The sequence below is a fragment of the Palaemon carinicauda genome, chromosome 21 (genome assembly GCF_036898095.1).
Source record: "Palaemon carinicauda isolate YSFRI2023 chromosome 21, ASM3689809v2, whole genome shotgun sequence".
NCBI classification, from domain to species: Eukaryota; Metazoa; Arthropoda; class Malacostraca; order Decapoda; family Palaemonidae; genus Palaemon; species Palaemon carinicauda.
In genome coordinates, this window is record NC_090745.1 from 95,440,463 (window position 1) to 95,465,688 (window position 25,226).

Genomic DNA, 25,226 nt, shown 5'->3' on the forward strand with positions numbered 1-25,226 from the left:
ACAACAGGACCTCATCAAACCCCTAATCTGGGCGCTCTCAAGAAATGACTTTGACCACCCGCCAAATCAACCAGGATGCGAAAGGCTTCTTAGCCTTCCGAACAACCCATAAAACAATATTAGAAACATTTCAAGAGACAGATTAAAAGGATATTGGAATTAGGGAAGTGTAGTGTTTGAACCCTCACCCACTACTACACTCGCTGCTACGAATGGACCCAGTGTGTAGCAGTCCTCGTAAAGAGTCTGGACATCTTTCAAGTAAAATGACGCGAACACTGACTTGCTTCTCCAAAAGGTTGCGTCCATGATACTTTGCAGAGATCTATTTTGCTTGAAGGCCACGGAAGTTGCTATAGCTCTAATCTCGTGCGTCTTAACCTTAAGCAAAGATCGGTCTTCCTCACTCAAGTGGGAATGAGCTTCTCGTATTAAAAATCTGATAAAATATGACAAAGCATTCTTTGACATAGGTAAGGATGGTTTCTTAACCGAACACCATAACGCTTCAGATTTACCTCGTAAAGGCTTAGTACGAGCTAAATAGAACTTAAGAGCTCTAACGGGGCATAAAGCTCTCTCTAGTTCGTTGCCTACGATCTCTGATAAGCTAGGAATATCAAAAGATTTAGGCCAAGGACGAGAAGGCAGTTCATTCTTGGCCAGGAAACCAAGTTGAAGAGAACAAGTGGCTTTTTCTGACGAAAAACCGATGTTCTTGCTGAAGGCATGAATCTCACTGACTCTTTTAGCCGAGGCCAAGCACACCAGGAAAAGAGTCTTAAGAGTGAGATCCTTCAGGGAGGCTGAATGTAAAGGCTCAAACCTGTCTGACATGAGGAACCTTAGGACCACGTCTAAGTTCCATCCAGGAGTAGCCAAACGACGTTCCTTAGAGGTCTCAAAAGACCTAAGGAGATCTTGTAGATCTTTATTGTTGGAAAGATCTAAGCCTCTATGCCAGAAGACCGAAGCCAACATGCTCCTGTAGCCCTTGATCGTGGGAGCTGAAAGGGAGCGAACTCTTCTCAGGTATAAGAGAAAATCAGCGATTTGAGCTACAGAGGTACTGGACGAGGATACAGATACTGACTTGCACCAGTCTCGGAAGATTTCCCACTTCGATTGGTAAACTCTAATGGTAGAAGCTCTCCTCGCTCTTGCAATCGCACTGGCTGCCTCCTTCGAAAAGCCTCTAGCTCTAGAGAGTCTTTCGATAGTCTGAAGGCAGTCAGACGAAGAGCGTGGAGGCCTTGGTGTACCTTCTTTACGTGGGGCTGACGTAACAGGTCTACTCTTAGAGGAAGACTTCTTGGAAAGTCTACCAGCCATCGAAGTACCTCGGTGAACCATTCTCTCGCGGGCCAGAGGGGAGCAACTAACGTCAACCTTGTCCCTTCGTGAGAGGCGAATTTCTGCAGTACCTTGTTGACAATCTTGAATGGTGGGAATGCATATAGGTCTAGGTGAGACCAATCTAGGAGAAAGGCGTCTATATGTATTGCTGCTGGGTCTGGGACTGGAGAGCAATAGATTGGAAGCCTCTTGGTCATCGAGGTTGCAAAGAGGTCTATGGTGGGTTGACCCCAAGTCGCCCAAAGCCTCTTGCACACGTCCTTGTGGAGGGTCCATTCTGTAGGAATTACCTGACCCCTCCGACTGAGGCAATCTGCTAGAACGTTCAAGTTGCCCTGGATAAACCTCGTTACCAGGGAGATGCCTCGATCTCTTGACCAAATGAGCAGGTCCCTTGTGATCTCGTACAGTGTCAGGGAGTGGGTGCCTCCTTGCTTGGAAATGTACGCCAAGGCTGTGGTGTTGTCCGAGTTGATCTCCACCACTTTGTCTCGAAGGAGACTCTCGAAGCTCATCAAGGCCAGGTGGACTGCCAAAAGCTCCTTGCCGTTGATGTGCATGCTCCTCTGACTTGAGGTCCACAGACCTGAGCATTCCCGACCGTCCAGTGTCGCACCCCAACCCAAATCCGATGCGTCTGAGAATAGAACGTGGTTTGGTTTCTGAACTGCTAGAGGAAGTCCCTCTCTTAGACTGATATTGTCTTTCCACCAATTCAGGCAAGCCTTTACTGTTTCGGAAATCGGGATTGAGACCGCCTCGAGCGTCTTGTCCTTTTTCCAGTGAAAGGCTAGATGGAATTGTAGAGGTCGGAGGTGTAGCCTTCCTAGCGAGACAAACTGCCCCAGGGATGATAGAGTTCCTACTAGACTCATCCAATTCCTGACTGAGCATCGTTCTCTCTTCAACATCCTTTGGATTACGAGCAGGGCTTGATCTATTCGGGGGGCAGACGGAAAAGCCCGAAAAACTGGACTGCGAATCTCCATCCCTAAATACAGTATAGTTTGGGATGGGATCAGCTGTGACTTTTCCATGTTGACCAAAAGTCCCAATTCCTTGGTCAGATCCAATGTCCAATTGAGATCCTTCAGACAGCGATGACTGGAAGAGGCTCTGAGAAGCCAGTCGTCCAAATAAAGGGAGGCTCGGATACCCGATAAATGGAGGAATTTTGCCACATTCCTCATAAGCCTCGTAAACACGAGAGGAGCAGGACTTAGGCCAAAGCACAGGGCCCGAAACTGGTACACCACATTGTCGAACACAAATCTCAGAAAAGGTTGGGAATCTGAGTGAATGGGGATGTGGAAGTATGCGTCTCTTAGGTCGAGAGAGACCATCCAGTCTCCCTTTCTGACCGCTGCTAAGACTGATTTCGTGGTCTCCATGGAGAACTTTGTCTTCGTGACAAAGACGTTCAGAGCACTGACGTCTAGCACCGGTCTCCAACCTCCTGTCTTCTTCGGTACTAGGAAGAGACGGTTGTAAAACCCCGGTGATTGAAGGTCCGAGACTTTGACCACCGCTCCCTTCTCTAGCAAAAGAGACACTTCTAGTTTCAGGGCTTGTCTCTTTGCTTCCTCTCGGTACTTGGGAGAGAGATCGATGGGGGAAGTCGCTAGAGGAGGTTTGTGTACAAATGGAATTTTGTACCCCTCTCTGAGCAACCTCACAGACTGTTGATCTGCGCCTCTCTTCTCCCAGGCACGCCAGAAGTTCTTGAGTCTGGCACCTACTGCTGTCTGAAGCTGCGGGCAGTCAGACTCTGCCACGTGAGGACTTGGCTCCTTTCCTCTTTCCTCTCTTTCCTTCGGCACGAGTACTTCCCCTGCTGGGGGCTCTGCCACGAAAGGGCGGAATAAACCTGGACGCTGGAGTGTCTATCCTAGGTCTAGCGGAAAAGGCAGTCGAAGGAGTCCCTTTGCGAGCAGAGGACGCAACCAAGTCATGGGTGTCCTTCTGCACTAGAGACAAAGCTATGTCCTTAACCAAAAGTTCAGGAAACAAAAACTTTGATAAAGGGGCAAAGAGTAGCTCAGATCGTTGACAGGGCATCACTCCTGCTGACAGAAAAGAGCAAAGAGACTCTCGCTTCTTAAGGACTCCTGAAGTAAACGAGGAGGAGAGCTCATTGGATCCATCGCGGATGGCTTTATCCATGCAAGACATAATGAGTGAGGAGACATCTCTATCGGCCGATGAGATTTTCCTACTCAAGGCTCCCAAACACCAGTCAAGGAAGTTGAAAACTTCAAAAGCTCTAAAAATGCCTTTAAGTAGATGGTCAAGGTCTGAGGATGACCAACTAATCTTCGAGCGTCTCATGGCTAGGCGGCGGGGAGAGTCTACAAGGCTTGAGAAGTCGCCCTGGGCAGAGGCAGGGACTCCCAAGCCGAGAACTTCTCCTGTGGCATACCAGACGCTCGATCTAGACGAGAGTTTAGAAGGGGGGAAGGCAAAGGCCGTCTTCCCTAAACTCCTCTTGGTTTCCAACCAATCGCCTAACAGCCGTAAAGCTCTCTTGGACGAGCGAGAGAGTACAAGTTTTGTAAAGGCTGGCATGTCAGCAGGTACGCCTAAAACAAACTCAGACGGCGGCGAACGAGGAGCCACAGAGACAAAGTGTTCGGGAAACAACTCTTTAAAAATGAGCATGACTTTTTTAAAGTCCATAGATGGCGGAACTGCTCTAGGTTCATCAATATCTGAAGGATGATCCTCAGGCTGAGGGTCAGCAACGTCCTCATCCGAAAGTTCCTCATCTGACAACTGATGAGAAACAAGCAAAGGGGTTGGCAATGCTTGACATGCAGCGTCCACCCGCACCGGTGCATAAGTGGCGGACCAGGACGCAGCGTCCTGAAACTGCTTGACAGTCTGAGAACTGTCAACAACAACAGGTGCGTGAGGACGCACAGTGTCCACCCGAGACTGCTTAGACCGCCTAGGCTGCGCAGTCAAAACAACTCTAGGTTGCGGAAGTTGACGCTCAGCGTCAAAACAAGTCAACTCCGATGGTTGGCGAACGTCCTGAACGTCACCAGGCGCATCAGCGAGTTGCCTAACGTCCACATGCGGCTGAAAATCCACACGAGATCGCATCGAGTGTGGTACAACCCCAACCGCTTGACGTGAGTTGGCTACACCAGCGTCAACAGGACGCACAGCAGAACGCTTGGGTGGCTGAAGGCCAGGATCTCGATGAGATAAACGGCTAGGCTCAACGGAAACCTTATCGGCATAGTAGTCTTCCATAAGGGACGCAAGTTTAGACTGCATGTCCTGCAGTATAACCCATTTAGGGTCCACGGGAATGGGTGCGGTAACCGACGGGGTTAGTGTCTGAGACGGCACAACTTTGCCTTGCTTAGGCGGCGAGCAGTCATCCGATGACAGCAACGGGTCCGAACTGTCCCAATGACTACATCCAGGATGTTGGACCTGTCCTGAAGGGACCGACTTCCGTTTAAGAGGCCTAGAAACCTTGCTCCACGGTTTCTTGCGTGAAAAGCCTTCGGAAGACGAGGTAAAAGTGGGCTCTCTCGTCTTATGGTAGGGGCGATCTTGGTGAGATACGCCTGATACCATAGAGGGAACGTCTGTTCGCTGATCAAGGCCTCTCGAACCCATAAGTCGTACGACATTACTTCTCCCCTGGGCTTGGGAGCTTGCAAGAGGTCCCGGACTAGGTGAACGACAGGCACGAACAGACGAACCCTCGGTCGCAACACTGTTCACAACACTTTGCGCACTAATCACTTTCCCACTTTCCGCCGTGGCACTATGGCACTTAAGTTCCTTCACGTCAGCCATGAGTTGATTACGGTCACTTGCTAACGCTTCAACTCTCTCCCCCAAGGCATGAATAGCACATAACATGTCTTGCATAGACGGTTCCTGAGTGCTAGAAGGGGGGTTAGGAACAACCACTACAGGGAAGGATTAGGTTCAGGGGCATGTGGAGAGGAAAAATCTACAGACCTAGATGAACTTCTCCTTACCCTATCTCTCTCTAGTCTACGTGCATATTTATCGTATTCGAGCCAATCGAATTCCCGAAAGGCCCACGCATTCCTCACACCGATCTCCCAATTGACAGGTTTTACCCCGACAATTGGAACAAACAGTATGTGGGTCGAGAGAAGCCTTTGGAAGACGCCTATTAAAGTCCCTAGCATTACACTTTCGAAATCTAGGTACTTGAGAAGGGTCAGCCATTTTGAATTAGTCAAAGAAAATTCCAAAAACAATCCAAGTCATCAACAAATAATCCGATTCAATAAAGAGTTCAAGAGTTTATGTTGAGGAAAAACACCTGCACTGCGAAAGCTCAAACCAAAATAAAGTACTTCACCGAATATGATGAGAAAACTCCAGGTTCTACAGCGAGTATGAATACGTCTTGTCGTCAACGTCGACAGAGAAGAATTGAAGGGTTTGTTTACATACAAGAGTGGTATCTGACCGACAGTTGGCGCTGGTGGGCACACCCGCAACCTTCATAGCGATCGCTCGCGAGTTTTTTGAGTGTGTTTTCTGTCGAGCCGCAGAGTTGCAGCTATTATAAATTCACCGGCTAAGTTAAATATTTAAAAAACCTTATATTCAATAAGTGACTATGTTATTCTGTAATAATTCCATGAGAAATATCCGTCGAAAGGTAAAACTACTCATCAGTAATAAAGGACTTTACATTAAGAAAAAATGTAAAGAAAATATCCATTTATTTCCTTTGACACAAAAGTATTCTCTAATAGCCATCGTAAGATATAAAACTAGTTGTCAGTACCAATGGACTTTACGTTATAGACTCTATAATGTAAAGCCCACATGTATTCATCTTCATCCTTTTCAAGCTGGATAATACCTAAAAAAAGCTACGATTCTTATCTTTCAACTGTGGATGAACATTTGCCAGATGCTACTTCATATGGAAAGATTTCATGATGCCATTAGAGAAGGTTTTCAAACACACAACACACTAAGGGATGTGTGCACCATCCTTAACAAGATATGTGAACCCGTAGTACAAATAGCTATCTTGATATAATCTTCGTTTCTGTGACATATGAAATTAGGCATAAAATAAGGCCTATCAATTTGGGAGAAGAAAATTAAACATAGGCACATTGTAATTCTGTATAGAAATAAAAAAACATTTCCATTCCTCCCCCTCCCAAATATAAAGTAAATTAATAAATAAACTTCTCAAACATACAAACTTTTGAAGAAAAGTACTTTAAATAAAACATCTCTGGAGTATTAACAATCTCATCCAAAACATAAAAATAGATCCATGAATTTTTATATATTATCCAGTTCACAAACTCACTTTTAAAATTATATTATTATTCACATACCTTGTACTCAGAAAACAAGCATGAGGCACTGAATCAATACAGGCCGGGTGTGTGTGTGTCAGATACTTCCTGATAACTGACTACTCATAATACTGTGGTCTGTGAACCTGTGAGGGTACCCCCGCCCTCCCTTCAGAATTCATATTTGAACGTGAACCGACTGGTAAATACGCACCACCTATCTACAACAGACATTCTCTCTCCCCATGCCCCGCCTAGCCCTCTTGCCCACTCGCCTGCCTCAGAAATGGGCATGAATGGCTAACAACAAAATGCCGCACGTACTATGAGGACATCTTCCGCTTGTTTTAGTTAGTAGGTAGTGTAATTATTTCCCCCCAGAGGGGAATTTCCCCCAGTTTGGGAACCAATGTTATAGAGAAATGTAATGAAAATATCCATTTGTTTCCTTTGACACAAGAAGTATTCTATAAAAAAAAAAAAAAAGAGAGATTGATTGATTAAGAGTTATCTGGCATCGTGACATCTAAGGTCATTGATGCCGGGGAGAGGGTGAGAGAGAGGGAGAGAAATCTTGATTGTTCGTCTGCCATTCCACCTTGTGTGACTGTCACTATGAACTGGATCCTTGCTGTTTTGGGTATTTCACGGGCTGGGAAATAGACTGCTGAAGAAATTGAGAAAGAAGTCAGAGTAAACTATGTAAAAGGTAGTGTAAATGTGTGCAGACTACCTTAGTATCAGTGTGTAAAAACTAATATTGTATATGCTTCAGTTTTAAAAAAGAACCTTGGCATTTTCTTCTTTACCCAAGTATGGGGGAAATAGTTAGGAATAATCTTCTAAAGGGAGGAATATCATGGATGTCATAAGAGCTTAAAATCATTTATTATTATTATTATCATTATGTTCTGGTTATGCAAACACTCAAATAAATGTCTAAATGTCATTAAATTAATTAAGAATCCCGATGAATTTTGCGTATCGAATACAAAAGCTAATGCACACCATGCACGTCTAATGTATTGTTTATTGTGTTTGATTGTGACATAGAAAATCTACTGCTAAGTGTTAAATGTGGAGGATTCTCGAAGAGGGATGTGACGTTTATAAAAGTGACTTCATTTGAAATGAGTGTCACTTCCAAAATCATATTTAATCTTAGTTAACAGGGATTTCTTTTAGAAACTTTTTATCCAGTGAATGCGAATAAATGTTATTTTCTTTATGATGAAAATGTAAAATTCTATTGCAATAATTACAGAGGCATCATTGAGAATGACAAAACAAGGGAGACCTGACTGACTGCAATAATTACAGAGGCATCAAACTTACGTCAGTTATGAAAATATATAGTATGGTTATTCTAAAGAGACTGTAGAGAAAGATTGATGAAAATCTCAGAGATGAACAAGCATGATTTAGAAAAGGTAGAAGTTGTACTGCCCAAATCTTCATTTTGAGACGTTGTACAGCAATGTGTAAAATATAGAAATTCACTTTTGATGCCATTTGTGGACTATGAAAAGCCTTTTATAGTGTGCACCAGCCAATTTTGTGGAGTCCTGCATTATTATGGAGTTCCTCTTAAATATGTGAATTTGATCAAAGTCTGTTCATGAGGATAGCAAGTGCAAAGATAATGTTAATGGAGTCCTATGAAATGCATTTCCAGTGAACAGCAGAGTACTCCAAGCAAATGTATTGTCACGTATGTTGTTTATCCTCCTCATGGATTTTGTGAGGTGTAGGACAGTCGGGGATGGTGGAGAAAGATTGGACTGGAGAGGTAAGAGGAAGTTGGCAGGCCTAGAGTATGCTGATGATGCTGTCGTTATTAGCAGAACACCAGAGAATATGCCATGCTTGCTTACCAGAATGCATGAAATATCACTAGAAGTTGGGCTCTAGATAAAAAGAAGAGACTCGGATGATGAGAATGGAGTATGCAATGGAAGATGAAATATCATTGGAAGGAGAAAGGATTAATGAGGTAGAATCATTCAAGTATCTAGGAGCTATGATCTTCAAATCAGGGTCTTTAAAATAAGTTAGTGATAGATTGAAAAAAGCAAATCAGACAATGGCAAAGTTAAGTAAAATCTGGAAATCAAATCTCTTGAAATTACATATAAAAATCAGATTATAAATCAGTTTAGCGAGATCAGTGTTACTATATGGACACGAGTCATGGTATAACAATGAAATAATCTCCAATAGATCTAGTAGATTTGAGAAAAAAGCCATCAGAAGGATATTAAGAGTTAAATGGTAGGACAGGATTAGAAATAAAACTATAAGAGATTACTCGAGTGCCATATGTGGATGAGATCATGATGAGGGGTAGATGGAGATGGTTTGGGCTTGCGCTTTGCATTCCCCAAGAGATATCAGTTCACCAAATGTTTAGCTGGGCTCCACAAGTTACTAGAAGAGTTGGAAGGCACAGGCCTACATGACTGAGAACTATAAAGTGTGAAGTGGGAGATGATGAATTGAGAAGTATTGATTTAAAAGCCCAACATAGAGACGACTGGCAAAATTTGACGGAAGCCCTATGCTTCAATAGGCGTAGGAGGAGATGAGGATGAAAATTCTATTTCAAAGACCCTTATAAGAAGCCTTTTGGAACTAGGTACAGATCACATGACAGTCTAAAAAGTCAAACTAAAGGGGGTATTTAAGTGGGAGGACAATGCAAATGAGACACAATCTGGTTAGACAACAAATGAAGGTGACCTTGCACTTGGTCACACTATTGAATACTAGTCATCTACAAAAGTTAAGTTTCTCCTCAGTTCCTGAATGTGAAGCTCGTTATTACCTCTGTCCTCGATAAGCCCAAAGCTCGATAAATACTAGAAGTATTTAAATCTAGTACTATTTTAAAAGTATCAGTAATTATAGACAAATGTTTTTTCTGTCACTTGGTCTATTTTTAGCTGGAATTATTGATAAATGCCACTATTGAAAGACCTGTTAACAGTAATAGATGTTTTTGTTACTCAGTTTACCATGAAGCCTATCCTTTCGCATAACCTATTGTTAATGTCAAGTTAAGTATTAATATGTAGATTGAAAACAATTGTATAATATAGACCAGTGATCTGGTATGAAAACAACACCTATGCATCTTTTGTGTATTACCGAGATTTCTCTGGATTTATTACCAGTGAGTGTAGATCAACATGGAAAGATTGAGACTAAAAAATATGTAAAGTATTATGTGTAAAATGAAACCTGCTTGATAAGAATTTATTGCACTCTAGTGTATAAAATGTGTAAAGTAAAACCTGCTTGATACCAATTTTTTGCATTGAGAGATATTTTGTATGTGTAAATTCTCTTTAGATAGTAAAGTATATTTTTGTTAGTGTAAATTCTCTTTAGATAGTAAAGTATATTTTTGTAAGCCATCTGTATTATTCAAACATTTGAATGTTTTGAATAACTGTTACCACCTCAAGCCTGGTCATTACACTTAAAAGTAATTAATCCCTTCGACCTAACGAACTCTCAAGATAGAGCATTTCAGAAATTTATTTTGATTTGTAAAACAACCAGACATAATCTAACATCATGGACAAATCACCAGGGGAGTCTCTTTATCGATTCTTTTGCCAATGCATAGAAGCGAGTCACGAAGAAGAGACCCTTTGAAGCCCTCCTCAGGTTGGCAGTAGGTGCATGTCCCCCTGCCTTCAAGATAACAACCATCAGATCGCAGAATCCAAGTTCCAACTTTTGAGTAAGGATTATCTTCCGAGGAGGGATACAAACTCTAATAAAAAGCTTCTTCAAGCTCCTTGATCACTTGACCTACACCGTGATCATCTGGAGACAACAGGCTGACGGGACCTAACAATTATGTACGACCCACGGGTTATAGGTTGTGATGCGGGGTAGCGGTCTCTCGTGGGACCAATCAGGTGTCAGTAGAGATGTCCTTTGTCCATGGTTACAGGTGACCCTTGGTGTAACTACAGGAAACCCTTGTCCATAGGGCTGAGGGAAGGGGGTGATCGGCCCAGAAGGGGCCCAATCATTTTGTTGTTATTATGGATGATCAGCCCCATATCAGGCAGCTGTAATTAGACCTACAGTCCGGAGCCTTAATCCACACATGATTGTTTACAAGGTAGGATCTATCTCCTCTCAAAAAGGAAGAAAGATCGCTCGAAGCTCTGCAGGGCTCCTGACGATCAACCTTCCTAGTTTATCCCCTTTCTTCTGAGAACTCAGAATCAAAAGAGGAAGAGGAGGCTAGTCACACAACAGCGTATCCTTACCCTCCCTCGCCTAGGTATGATCATTCAAACAGTGGTTACTATTGTACCAGTCGCATATTGCTGGGGGGAAAAAAAAATCTAAAGCAGCTTGAATGTCAACAGCAGAAGCCATTACTCTCCAAGCTCATGACCATTAACCACGAAACCCACAGGTATCGGATGGTACAGCTCGAGTGGCGTAAATAATACCCACATGGGGCTATGGCACAGAGCCAGAGATCTATCTGCAAAAAGACCTTTTACTGTACCTGCAACTAATGAAGTGGTGCCATTACACCAGGCTTACTATCGCTAACCAACATGAAGATATCAGTCAATGTGAGAGTTAATTTTGGCATGTGGATGTAGCATGATCAATACTCCTATTGGCCTAATGGTTAAGAACGTTCACCTGCTACTGATGAAACAGTGGTGACGTCACACCAGGCTAACATTTCCTAAGCAATCCTGAAAATAACAAGCGCTGCGTGAGCTTTTTATCGACATGAGGCAGTAGCATGAAATGTTTGATGAAGGAATGGAGGGAAAAAAAGAAATTGGTAGAGTAGGAAAAAGGATACACTCTCCTAACTATAGTTTTCTTCCTTGCTGTCATGAGGAGTCATAGTCAGAGACAGATAATGACTACACTCCCACTGAGAAGGAAGCTACAAGAACTTCTTCCCCTGCAACACTACTGTATTATCACATGGGGAGCAATGGGACCCCTCACTAAGCTGCACTACAGAGGAATCTCTATCAGGAGAGCACATCCAACAATTCCTACTATTGGGCATGCAGGTATGGCTGATACTCAGATCAAATCAGGAAACTCCCTCCAGAGGCAAACAAACTACCAAGGAGTGTGATGAGTTCATAATTTTCCTGATTGATTGATTGATTAATTTGAGGTTTTCTGGCATCCCGACTCATCTACCTGATGGGAAGAATGAGAGCACTCTAAACGAGGGAGGAGGGTTGTACCCTGCTTATAGTCACCCTTTCAAAAAGGTACATAACACACAGAATTTCAAAGGTTTGTATACTCATAGGGACAAAATTCACTCCGTTATGCTGGCTTTCACTGCACTTCTGTTTACAAGTGAGTGCACTCACAAAAAACATAAAATTAGCCCTCAATACAAAAATGTAAGAAAATGTCCAACAATCACGACAGCATCATAACAATATGTCTTTGTTTGTTACCCCCCCCCCCCAAAAAGTGGCTATTCTTTGATAGGAAGGGCTTTGCCCTTGTCACCCACCTGTCATTAGCTAAATACCTTGTTAATGAGTCCGTAGAGCATTCCAGCGGTGCTAAAGAAATATCCACATTTTAAAGGACAAAACGTTTGCATATACATAGGAATAATTAAGTTTTTGGTAAACCAGTAACATTTTCAATTTGTAATAAATGTACATGTATAAATCCATGAAAATGCATGATACCTACTTGTGAATCTTTTACATTTTGCTGCTTGGGGGTACTTGGCTGTGATGGTTCATTATTCTTTTGCGTGCTACTGGACAGTGTTGTTAACGAGACTCTCTTGCCAAGCTTACCACTGAAAGGAATAACTTATCTTAAATTCACGGATATTTTAGTGTTAAATGGCTGCAACACAAGTTCTTCCCATTAATTCCATTAAATTCAATTTAGTCTATAATTGTACCTTGATTCTTGGTTATCACTATGAATTACATGGATTAAAAATTACAGTTTTCTAACCTAACTAACACAATTTAGTATTACTCAAATCTATATTCTGAAGGTCTGTGTCCTATTATTAAAAGTAGTTTAACTAAACCACAATCATGATACTCTCACAAAAATAAAAAAATTAAAAAAATAAAGATAAGGAAATTAAAAAGATAGTCATGGATTTTAAAATATCACAACACTAAAAGTAATCTGTATTTTCTTAGTCATACAAACTCGAGTCCTTTTATAAGAGTATGATTTCAACAAAGCTGGCACTCTGGTGTTAATATTTTGAACAAGGTGTTAGTAGCTACCGACGAGTGGTATGGAAACCCCATCCCTTACTAGCACCTTAAGTACTATAGTCACTTTAACCTTCACTTAGGAATTACAGGGTAGATGAGGTGGGAGGTTTGCATTACTTAATACTTGGCTTTATCATCTAATGAAATTTAACATAATAAAATTTGACACTGGTTAATTCTTTATTTTCCACTAAAATCTAAGTGCTTTATCTTCCAGATGGAGTTAAATGAGAATGGGAATGGAATGGAATGGAATGGATTATGGGATTTAGACAATGCCAAACACTGGAACCGAAGAGGTCATTTAGCACTCCAATTAATTCTAAATGATATGTTGTGAAGAATGGAGGAAAAAGGTGAATAAATACCTCATTAAAAAGATATTACCTGTCAGTCAATCGCTTTACTGCAACTGGTTTTGGAGAGTTATTCTTACTGGCTGGTGTTCCATGAGAACTTTCAACCTTCTTATTCATCGGTGAATCGACAGATACCATTTCAACATTCTCTACATTATTCCTATTTTCTTGAGCTATACCTCCTGTCTTTTGATATGGTATACCAAGTTCCTCATCACTGAATGAAACTAAGGAACAATATCCGTCTGTAGAAGATAAAACCAAAATGCGCCCATCTGAAGACCTGCAATATAAATGTAATTATAGAAAAAATATTCCATTTCCTTATGGGAAAAAAATAAATTCATAAATAAAACAAATTTCTGTATACAATTTATAAATAAGGACAATATGCACTATACAATAGTGTCATGTTCCATTAAATGATTCAAACTAAAATCCAATTGACTAGACTGGGATAACATCAAAAGCAAATGGTTTGTGAGCTATCCACACACGATATACTTACCATGCAACATCACTCAAACGTGTGTAGTGCATATTTGAAATTTTAGCAAATGGAACAGGCTGTTGTGTATCATAGAGGAACAGTGCATTTTGAGTTGCTACAGCAAATATCATCCTATAGGGCAAATCAAGAAGATTTTTATAGTTCTTCCATTCTTCTGAACCACTGGCCTGAAATCATAATATAAAATTAAGCCTTTAAAAACTTTCCAAACAACAACTTTACAGTTTGTGTATCAAATACTCTGACCTTTAGATACATAAAAAATACTCAATAATAAAGAACACTAAAAACTGTTTGCAAACAATCCAAACTCCGTTCAAATCTATATTTTCCCTGTCACCAATTATTTGCTTAATTTCTATCAAGAAAACATACCAAAACTCCCATTAATGCATTTACTAGCTTCACAAAAATAAATCTTAAAACATAAAAAACTGGCAGAATCGTACATAAAAACACTAGAAACTTTAGAAACAATCTAAACTATGCCTTGAGCATGTAAGCATTTCTTCCTCTCTTAATCTTAGAGTTCCAACATCTACAATACTTATAACAATGAAGCCACTGAATCACCATCATCTATTAGCGTGCCTTTTTCCCATTCGTATGGAATCCCCATCATCTATTAGCGTGCCTTTTTCCCATTCGTATGGGGTAACACGGTTGTCTTCTTTTTGAAGGACTTATGGTTTTGGCTTTGGGGTGGACCTTAGTCCCGACCGGCGGCCCTGCCCGCCGTCACTAGACCCCGGTAGCGTATGCTTGTGTTGTACCAGCCACCATCGCCACTCCTCCCAGCAACGAGGAATCATGTTAGGTCGACAATTCGAAACGTGTGAGGTGTCTGTTATGTTTTTAGAAGGGTTGGAATGGCAGTGTTTGTGTGTGTATTAGTCTGTAACACCCATTTCCTTTATGCAAACCTATCCGTCAATTACATATATAATCCTGAGGTGTCTACACGGAGAGCAAAGTGTCTGCCTTTCTGACTGGTCGGGTGCGGAGTTGAAACCGCGACACAGACTTCTACGAAGTCCGAGCTTGCTGCCCTAACCGACTCAGCCATCGAGGCTCTAACAATGAAGCCATTGAATATTATACTTAAATATATAAAAAACTCAACACTCGCATAATAAATTGATTCACAATAAATCTATAATTCATATAAACCCTAACTTGTTATCTATTTCATTCCAAGGAATAACACTCGAGGCACGTTTACCTTGCTGAAAGCACGCTCTGCATTTCAACACTCCACTGCTCTTTCACTGTATTTAATATTTAATCATTTAAAGAATTTTACTTGCTTTCATAATTGGTAAAGGTTTTTCACCTTCATCAACTTAGCTCATCCACTTAGTAAACCAAGTGAAAATCCTAATGAAAATCCCAGACTTTTCCTGTAGAATCATCTTCAGAAGTTAACAATCAAATAGTATGAAGGCTGCTCATGAATGGTTGACATTGCCCTAGCATGCAGGACAATGCCATAGAGACTGACCATGCATACATTTGATTAGCACACAAGCCTCTCTCCACCAAAGCTAGGGCCAGGCAATGGCTGCTGATGATTTAGCAGGTAGACCTATAGGCTCTCAAAAAACCCCAATCCTTAGCTCACAAGGATAGTGATATTATAGACACTAAAGGAACTAACGAGTTTGAGCAGAACTCATACCACAATCTGGCCATACAGTGTATATATATATGAGAGAGAGAGAGAGAGAGAGAGAGAGAGAGAGAGAGAGAGAGAGAGAGAGAGAGAGAGAGAGAGAGAGAGAGAGAGAGAGAGAGAATATCAAGGTTATCCAACAATAAGTTTAAGGTGCAAGGAGAAGACAGGAATAAAAGATAAAGATATAATTGAATAAGTAAAATTCTTAGAATAAAGAATGCTGGATAGATTTGCTTTTTTTACCAATATGATGATAGTAAAATAAAAATTATTTCTAAAACTGACTACATATTTAAAACTATGGTTTTATTTCTTACAAGGAAAATCAACCAGACAATCTATGATGTAAATAACCTAAATAAATTTTATTGAAAGCAGGATTTGTAGGTCCAGCAAATACATTTGACAAAACTTCAATACTTCAAATTAAATGAATATTTAAAAGCTTACTTAACAATGCAAGACAGACTAAAAACAGAATGTTGTCATACCAAAACATATGATCCAGAGTGAAGAGAAATAATCAAGTCAAGAGGAACCAAACATAAACATTGGTAGCCACCATTTTTCAGCACCAAGATCTTTAATCTCTACCATAGAAGTGGATTTAAAATGTTAATTAACTATGCAAGATTGGATAAGAAGGGAATAGTGACATACCAAACCATGTGATCAAGAGTGAGGAGAAATAATTACATCAAGAGGAACCAAATATAAACATTGGTAGCCATCACTTTTCAGCACGGTGGTCTTCAATTTATATCATTGTAGTGGATGAAGCTAAAAGGAAGAGCTCAGGGATGTTCTATGAAAACACTAAATATAGATACTACAAATGTTCATAGCAGAATCCTCAAAGACTAATGCATTTTTAAAATAAGGAAGAGTATAGAATTGAAAGAAAATGTAAACAACAAAAATAGAATGAGAAAGAGCATGGGATAAGGAAAAAAAGTGTGGTGGATGTTGTTATGTTGGATAGGTGAATAAAAATATGTGGCCAACTGATTGAGTTTTCTTTCTTTCTCCTGTATCCTGTAATCTCTCTCTAAATACTCATTACCATTAGGTATTCTTCTATCACCTTTTTCCACAATATTCTAGACCCTCCTACAATTATGCTTCTCTACACAACTGTTCCATACCCTTTCAGAATCTAAAACATCTCAATCTTTGAGTTGTCTAACTTATCGGCTTCTAGATGTCAGTTCTTCAATTCCTTGTTTATACTATGATCTTCCCACCATACTCCAGCCAAGAATCTGAAAATGATTATGTTATCATCACCATCATCTCCTACGCCCATTGACGCAAAGGGCCTGGGTTAGATTTTGCCAGTTGGCTCTATCTTGAGCTTTTAAATCAACACTTCTCCACTCATCATCTACTTCACACGTGAAATTCACAACCCTCAGCCATGTAGGCTTGGGTCTTCCAGCAGTCCTAGTGCCTTCTGAAGACCAATTAAATGTTTGGTGAAATAATCTCTCTTGGGAAGTGCAAAGAGCATGACCAAACCATCTCCATCTACCCCTAACCCTGATCTCATCCACCTATGGCACTCAAGTAATTTCTCTTATAGTTTCATTTCTAATCCATTCCTGATATTTCATTCTGAATATTCTTCTCAAGACTATGTTCTCAAATCTACTGAATCTGTTGGATATTGTTTCATTGGTATAACACGATTCATGTCCGTACAGTAACATCGACCTCACTAGCCTGATTTTTATATGTAATTTCAGGTGATTTGATTACCAAATTTTACTTAACCTCGCAATTGTCTATTTGCTTTTTCAATGTTTAATTAAATTCCAATTCTAAAGATCCTGTATTAGAGATCATAGTTCTTAAATTTTCAAATAATTCTACTTCATCAATTCTTTCTCATTCCAATGATATTCTATCTTCCATTGCACATTCTGTTCTAATCCTTCTCCACCATCCCCAACTATTCTATGCATTACAAAATCCATGAGGAGGATAAACAACATAGGTGACAACACAATCCCTTGGTGTACTTCACTGTTCACTGAAAATTCGTTTGATAGGACTCCACTAACATCAACTTTGCACTTACTATGCTCATGAACAAACTAATCAAATTTACATATATAAGAGGAACTCCATAACGTAGGATTCTCCACAAAATTCACCGGTGCACACTATCAAAGGCTTTTTCAGTCTACAAATGTCATCAAAAGAGCATTTCTATATTCTACACATTACTATGCAACAACATTCATTTGTGGTGGATAACAGGGGAGGGTGAGCTGTGGCACCCTAGCAGTACCATCCAAACTCTGCTGAATCCCTCGTTAGGCTGGGAGGAGCGGAGAGAGGAAAGGTCCCCTTTTGTTCCTTTGTTTGATGTTGGGGGAAGTGCCTTAGTAAATAGATAGAATAGACTATACAATGTCTCAAAAAAAATTTTGGTCACTACAACTTCTACCTTTTCGAAATCCTGTTTGTTGATCTCTCAGCTTTTCATTAATTTTTAGCTTTAGTCTCTTTGGAATAAGCATACTATATATTTTTTGACAACTTACTTAAGTGTGGTACCTCTGTAATTATTGCAATCAGTCGGTTCTTGTTTTTTACGATTTTCACCAATAAGCATAGCTCCCATTCATCAGGCTTTACCTCTTCACAACACATTCTACAAAATTTTGTAATTATTCTGGGAGCTACGTAATTTTCAGCCTATACCTTCTCAGCAGTTATTTCATTGTAACCAGCGGCTTTCCATCTCCTGAGTTTTTCAAGGATAGCTTCGACTTCAAACACATTGAATTCATTCAAGTGCCCATCAAGGTCTTTCTCAGGTTCAGGTATGTCAATCAAATTATTCCTTTCATATCTCCTAATCCCGACCTCACTAAAGTGTTCCAACCAACGTTGCCTTTTCCTCATCTTCTGTTGTTATAACAGATCCATCTCTCTTTCATATGGGTATATGCTTCTTCTTCTTTGCCCCCATAGAGATTTCATTAATAATTCTATGAGCAATCCTTACACCATAGCCACTCCCTGAATTCATAGCTTTGATAGCCTCATCAGCCCTCCTGTCTAAATATTCCCTCTAGTCATTCCTGGATTTTCTTTTGACCTCACTATCAATACTGGAATACTAGCATGGTCTAAATTGTAATTTTCATTACTACCTCGAAAACATTCAACAATAAATTTCTGTCTTTGTCTCTCTCATCTTCTGGAAGCTTAGTTGTATCAAACCTAGGTATTCTATCTTCATTTCTGTTGGGTGCTTTCAGTTTTAACTTCTTGGCAATCAGGAGCTGATGATCACAACAAATATCTGCACCTCTATAGCTTCTTACATTTCTCAGAGTACCCCTTCTCTCTTTATTAATGGGTATGTGATCTATATTATCTTTTTAATTGCCACATGGTGAAGTCCATGTATATTTGTGGATGCCCTTGTGCTGGAAGAGTACCTTCAATAACAAGATTGTTTGTTGAACAAAACCTTATAAAATGTGCTCCATTTTCATTTGCAAATTTGCCAAACATGTTTCACTCAAGGCCATGATATCCAAACTATATTTCATAAATTCATTCTCCACTTGCTGTAAGTTACCAATCTGATTCATAGTTCTAACATTCCAATACCCAATTTTCTCTATCACAATGGTTTACCCTAGACCTCTGTTGATTGATTTGATGAACTGCTAGAGTTAGTGGGTCCTCTGACAGGCCAGACTACTACATTGGATCCTTCTCTCTTGTTATGGTTCATTTTCCCTTTGCCTACACATATACTGAATAGTCTGACCTATTCTTTACATATTCACCTCTATCCTCATACACCTGACAATAATGAGATTACCAAACCATTCTTCTCCACCCAAGAGGTTAACTATTGCACAGTAATTGTTCAGAGGCTACTTTCCTTTTGGTAAGGGTAGAAGAGAATTTAGCTATGGTAAGCAGCTCTTCTAGGAGGACTCCAAAATCAAACCATTGGTCTCTAATCTTGGGTAGTGCCATAGCCTCTGTACATTGGTCTTCCCCTGTCTTAGGGTAAAGTTCTCTTGTATGAGGGTACACTAATCTATCTTATTTCTCTTCCTCTTATTTTGTTAAAATTTTTATAGTTTATAAATGAAATATTTATTCCAATGTTACTACTGTTCTTAAAATAATTTATTCAAATTGTTAATTACTTCTCTTATTTCCTTTCCTAACAGGGGTATTTTCCCTGTTGGAGCCCCTGGGCTTATAGCATCCTTCTTTTCCTACTCGGGTTGAAGCTTAGCAAGTAATAATAATAATAACACAATGTGCTGAAGCTGTTTTCTCTTTTACTCCTTTCCTCTATTCTTCTACTTATTTGAATTCCCTATAAAGTACTCAATTCCTATTGAGAAATGTCTCAATTTAATAAACCTACACAACTTACCTTTTCTTCTTGATCTGCACTTAATGATTCATCCTGGGACTTCTCCTTCATCAATGGCTTGAGTTCATAGAGGACTGGAGAAAATCTGACAGCAACGGTATATTTGTCCTTTGTTGGAAGATACAGTACTGGCCTGAAAGAAAGTTTTGTTTCCTGTATTTCAATACACGAGACAAAATCTATTGAATTACATTCACTGTTACACGTGGTTTTCATATAAAGTTTTGTAACCTTACTCATCTTAATCAAACTATTAATAATTAGTAAAATGTTATTTTTATAATAAAATAAATTTTTGAATATACTTACCCGGTGATTATATAAGCTGCAACTCTGTTGCTCGACAGAAAACTCTACGTTAAAAATCCGCCAGCGATCGCAATGCAGGTAGGGGGTGTACTTCAACAGCGCCATCTGTCGTGCAGGTACTCAGTACTCAATGTAAACACAGAACTCAATTTTCTCCTCGGTCCACTGGGTCTCTATTGGGGAGGAAGGGAGGGTCCTTTAATATATAATCACCGGGTAAGTATATTCAAAAATTTATTTTATTATAAAAATAACATTTTTCAATATTAAACTTAGCCGGTGATTATATAAGCTGATTCACACCCAGGGGGGTGGGTAGAGACCTAAAATAATTGTTTACATTATTATGAGCTAAGGATTTTTTATTTCATTTTAGCAGTTATTCAAAATAACAAACATAGAATAAATAAGTACCTGGTAAGGAAGTCGACTTGAACAATTACTCTGCCTTTTTAAGTACGTCTTCCTTACGGAGCCTCGCGATCCTCTTAGGATGCTGAGCGACCCCTAGGATCTGAAGTATCAAGGGTTGCAACCCATACAACAGGACCTCATCAAAACCTCTAATCTAGGCGCTTCTCAAGAAATGACTTTGACCACCCGCCAAATCAAGTAGGATGCGAAAGGCTTCTTAGCCTTCCGGACAACCCAAAAACAATAATAAAACATTTCAAGAGAAAGATTAAAAAGGTTATGGAATTAGGGAATTGTAGTGGTTGAGCCCTCACCCAGTACTGCACTCGTTGCTACGAATGGTCCCAGAGTGTAGCAGTTCTCGTAAAGAGACTGGACATTCTTAAGATAAAAAGACGCGAACACTGACTTGCTTTTCCAATAGGTTGCGTCGATTATACTTTGCAGAGATCTATTTTGTTTAAAGGCCACGGAAGTTGCGACAGCTCTAACTTCGTGTGATCTTACCTTCAGCAAAGCTTGGTCTTCCTCATTCAGATGGGAATGAGCTTCTCGTATTAACAGTCTGATAAAATAGGATAAAGCATTCTTTGACATAGGCAAAGATGGTTTCTTAACTGAACACCATAAAGCTTCAGACGGGCCTCGTAAAGGTTAGTTCGTTTTAAATAGAACTTAAGAGCTCTTACAGGACATAAGACTCTTTCTAGTTCATTTCCAACCATACGATAAGTTTGGAATATCGAACGATATTGGCCAAGGCCGAGAAGGCAGCTCGTTTTTGGCTAGAAAACCAAGTTGTAGAACATGTAGCCGTTTCGGATGAGAATCCGATGTTCTTGCTGAAGGCATGAATCTCACTGACTCTTTTAGCTGTGGCTAAGCATACCAGGAAAAGAGTCTTTAAGGTGAGATCTTTCAGGGAGGCTGATTGTAGCGGTTCGAACCTGTCTGACATAAGGAATCTTAGTACCACGTCTAAATTCCAACCAGGTGTAACCAAACGACGCTCCTTCGTGGTCTCAAAAGACTTAAGGAGGTCCTGTAGATCTTTATTGTTGGAAAGATCTAAGCCTCTGTGACGGAAGACTGATGCCAACATGCTTCTGTAACCCTTGATAGTGGGAGCTGAAAGAGATCGTTCTTTCCTCAGATATAAGAGGAAGTCAGCTATTTGAGTTACAGAGGTACTGGTCGAGGATACGGATACTGACTTGCACCAGTTTCGGAAGATTTCCCACTTCGATTGGTAGACTCTAAGGGTGGATGTTCTCCTTGCTCTAGCAATCGCTCTGGCTGCCTCCTTCGAAAAGCCTCTAGCTCTCGAGAGTCTTTCGATAGTCTGACGGCAGTCAGACGAAGAGCGTGGAGGCCTTGGTGTACCTTCTTTACGCGTGGCTGACGTAGAAGGTCCACCCTTAGGGGAAGTGTTCTGGGAACGTCTACTAGCCATCGAAGTACCTCGGTGAACCATTCTCTCGCGGGCCAGAGGGAAGCAACTAGCGTCAACCTTGTCCCTTCGTGAGAGGCGAACTTCTGCAGTACCTTGTTGACAATCTTGAACGGAGGGAATGCATATAGATCTAGATGTGACCAATCTAGTAGAAAGGCATCTATATGAACTGCTGCTGGGTCCGGGATTGGTGAGCAAAATATTGGGAGCCTCTTGGTCATCGAGGTTGCGAAGAGATCTATGGTTGGCTGGCCCCAGGTGGCCCAAAGTCTCTTGCATACATCCTTGTGGAGGGTCCATTCTGTTGGAATTATTTGTCCCTTCCGACTGAGACAATCTGCCATGACATTCAAGTTGCCTTGGATGAACCTCGTTACTAGTGATATGTCTAGACCTTTTGACCAGGTGAGGAGGTCCCTTGCGATCTCGTACAACGTCAGAGAGTAGGTCCCTCCTTGCTTGGAGATGTACGCCAAAGCCGTGGTGTTGTCCGAGTTCACCTCCACCATTTTGATTTGAAGGAGAGACCTGAAGCTTTTCCAGGTCAGACGTACTGCCAGTAGCTCCTTGCAGTTGAAATGCATTGTCCTTTGACTCGAGTTCCATAATCCCGAGCATTCCCGACCGTCTAATGTCGCACCCCAGCCTACGTCCGATGCGTCCGAGAAGAGAACGTGGTTGGGAGTCTGAACAGTCAGGGGAAGACCCTCTCTAAGGTTGATATAGTCCTTTCACCAAGTCAGACAAGACTTTATCTTTCCGGAAACCGGGATCGAGACCGCTTCTAGCGTCTTGTCCTTTTTCCAGTGAAAAGCTAGATGGTATAGAAGAGGACGGAGGTGTAGTCTTCCTAGTGACACAAATTGGTCCACGGATGACAGTGTCCCTACCAGACTCATCCACAGCCTGACTGAGCAGCGTTCCTTCTTCAGCATCTTCTAGATGGATAGCAGGGCTGGGGGCTGATCGTCTTGTTCAGCAACGTCCTCATCAGAGGGTTCCTCATCCTAAACTGATGAGGAAACGGCAACGGAGTGGGCAACGTCTGACTCGCTGAATCCGGTCGCACTGGTGGATGCGTGACGGAGCCGGACGCAATATCATGGAACTGCTGCACAGTCTATGAACTGTCAACAACCATGGGTGCGCGAGGAAGTACAGCGTCAACCCGAAACTGTCTAGACCGTCTGGGTTGTGCAGTCAACACCCTACCGGGTTGCTGAGGTTGACGCACTGCGTCACAACAAGTCACCTCTGCTGGTTGTTAAACGTCCTGAACGTTAACAACCACCTCAGAGCGTCGCTTAACGTCAACGTGCGACTGGCAACCCACACTGGGTCGCATCGGTGGAGGAACCACCTCAACTGGCAGACGCGAGTAGGTTACCTCAGCGTCAACAGGGCGCACAACCGACCGGTTGGAAGGTTGTTGGCCAGAAGGAGGAACCACCTCAACTGGCAGACGCGAGTAGGTTACCTCAGCGTCAACAGGGCGCACAACCGACCGGTTGGAAGGTTGTTGGCCAGAAGGAGGAACCACCTCAACTGGCAGACGCGAGTAGGTTACCTCAGCGTCAACAGGGCGCACAACCGACCGGTTGGAAGGTTGTTGGCCAGAAGGTTCTTCTTCGCATTTAAGTCCTCTATCAAGGACGCAAGCTTGGACTGCATGGCTTGCAGCAAAGCCCATTTAGGGTCTACGGGAGCAGGTGTGGCAACAGACGGGGTTAGCGACTGAGGCGGAACCGTTTACCATCCCTGAAAGCCTTGTTATGTGTGACATAATAGTACAGCAAAACTTCAAAGGCTTGACAAAAGCTGAGAAGTTGACCTGTAAACAACTTGGAGCGTCTCCTGGCTAGGCGCCAGGGCGAGTCTACCAGAATTGAGAAGTCTATCTGGGCAGAGGCATGAACTCCCAAGCCGAGAACTTCTCTCGTGTCATATCAGACTCTCGCTCTATAAGCCAGTTTAAAAGAAGGGAAATCAAATGCTATATCCCTAAAAACTCCTCCTGGTGCAAAAACCAGTCGCCTAGCCAACGTAACGCTCTCTAGGAGAGCGAGAGAGCACTAGCTTAAAAACAACGGCTTCGAAGTAGCTAGGCCTAGTGTAAGTTCTGACGTTTAGGCGAACGAGGAGCAGCAGTTACAAGATCCGGACGAAGATCCTTAAAAAAAATCATCATGATTTAATTAAAGTCCATAGGAGGCTAAGCAGCTTAAGGCTCCTCTCCATCTGACAGAGTCCTCAAGGGAATATCAGTAGGAGGGAGAACAGCAACTTCCTCATCTACAGGAACCTTGTCCGATAAAAGCTAGGTTACCTCAGTGAGTCTCTCACTGGAGCATTAGTAGCAGACCAGAAGGCAACGTCATGTAACTGCTTGACAGTCTGTGAACTGTCAACAACTGAACTGTCAACCACAACAGGTGCGTGAGGACGTACAGTGTCCACTCGAGACTGCTTTGACTGTCTAGACTGAGCAGTCAAAACAACTCTAGAATGCGGAGGTTGACGCACCGCGTCAAAACAAAACAACTTAGACTGTTGTTGTACCTCGCGAACGTCAACGGAAGGTTCCGTGCGTCGCTGAACGTCAACATGCGGCTGGCAGGGTACACTGGAACGCATGGGTGGCGGGACTCTCTCAGCTGGAGTGCGGCAGAAGGTCGCCTCAGCGTCCACAGGATGCACAACCGTGGTTGGTTGTAGGCTAGAGGTTGGTGTCAACCTTCTCCGCACGAAAGTCCTGCATCAATGACATTAACTGAGACTGCATGGTCTGCAGCAAAGACCACTTAGGGTCTACAAGAGCAGGTGCGGCAACAGACGGTGTGACTGCCTGATGCGGTACCGCTTTGCCTCTCTTAGGAGGTGAGCAGTCGTCGGAAGACTGCAGCGAGTCCGAACTGACCCAGTGGCTACAACTGGGCCGTTGGACTTGCGCGGAAGGGACCAACTTGCGCTTAATAAGCCGCGAGACCTTGGTCCATGGTTTCTTACGAGAAACCCCTTCCGCAGACGAGAAATAAATGGGCTCTCTCGTCTTTGTGTGGGTGGGGCGATCTTGGGTAGATACGCCCGAAACCACGGAGGGAAAAACGTCTGTTCGTTGATCAAGGCCTCT

At 41.8% G+C, this 25,226-nt stretch overlaps 1 protein-coding gene across 1 annotated transcript in view; it reads right to left on the reverse strand.

Annotated features, from left to right (window-relative positions):
* Positions 1-25,226, reverse strand: part of Caf1-105 (chromatin assembly factor 1, p105 subunit) — a 100,156-nt gene that overhangs the window by 9,416 nt on the left and 65,514 nt on the right. Inside the window, exons 8-11 of the mRNA XM_068345129.1 lie at positions 19,921-20,053; positions 13,823-13,992; positions 13,343-13,597; positions 12,402-12,513 (exon numbers count right to left, since the gene is read on the reverse strand). Of these exons, the coding sequence (XP_068201230.1) occupies positions 12,402-12,513; positions 13,343-13,597; positions 13,823-13,992; positions 19,921-20,053 (670 nt within the window). The remainder of the gene's footprint in view (positions 1-12,401; positions 12,514-13,342; positions 13,598-13,822; positions 13,993-19,920; positions 20,054-25,226) is intronic.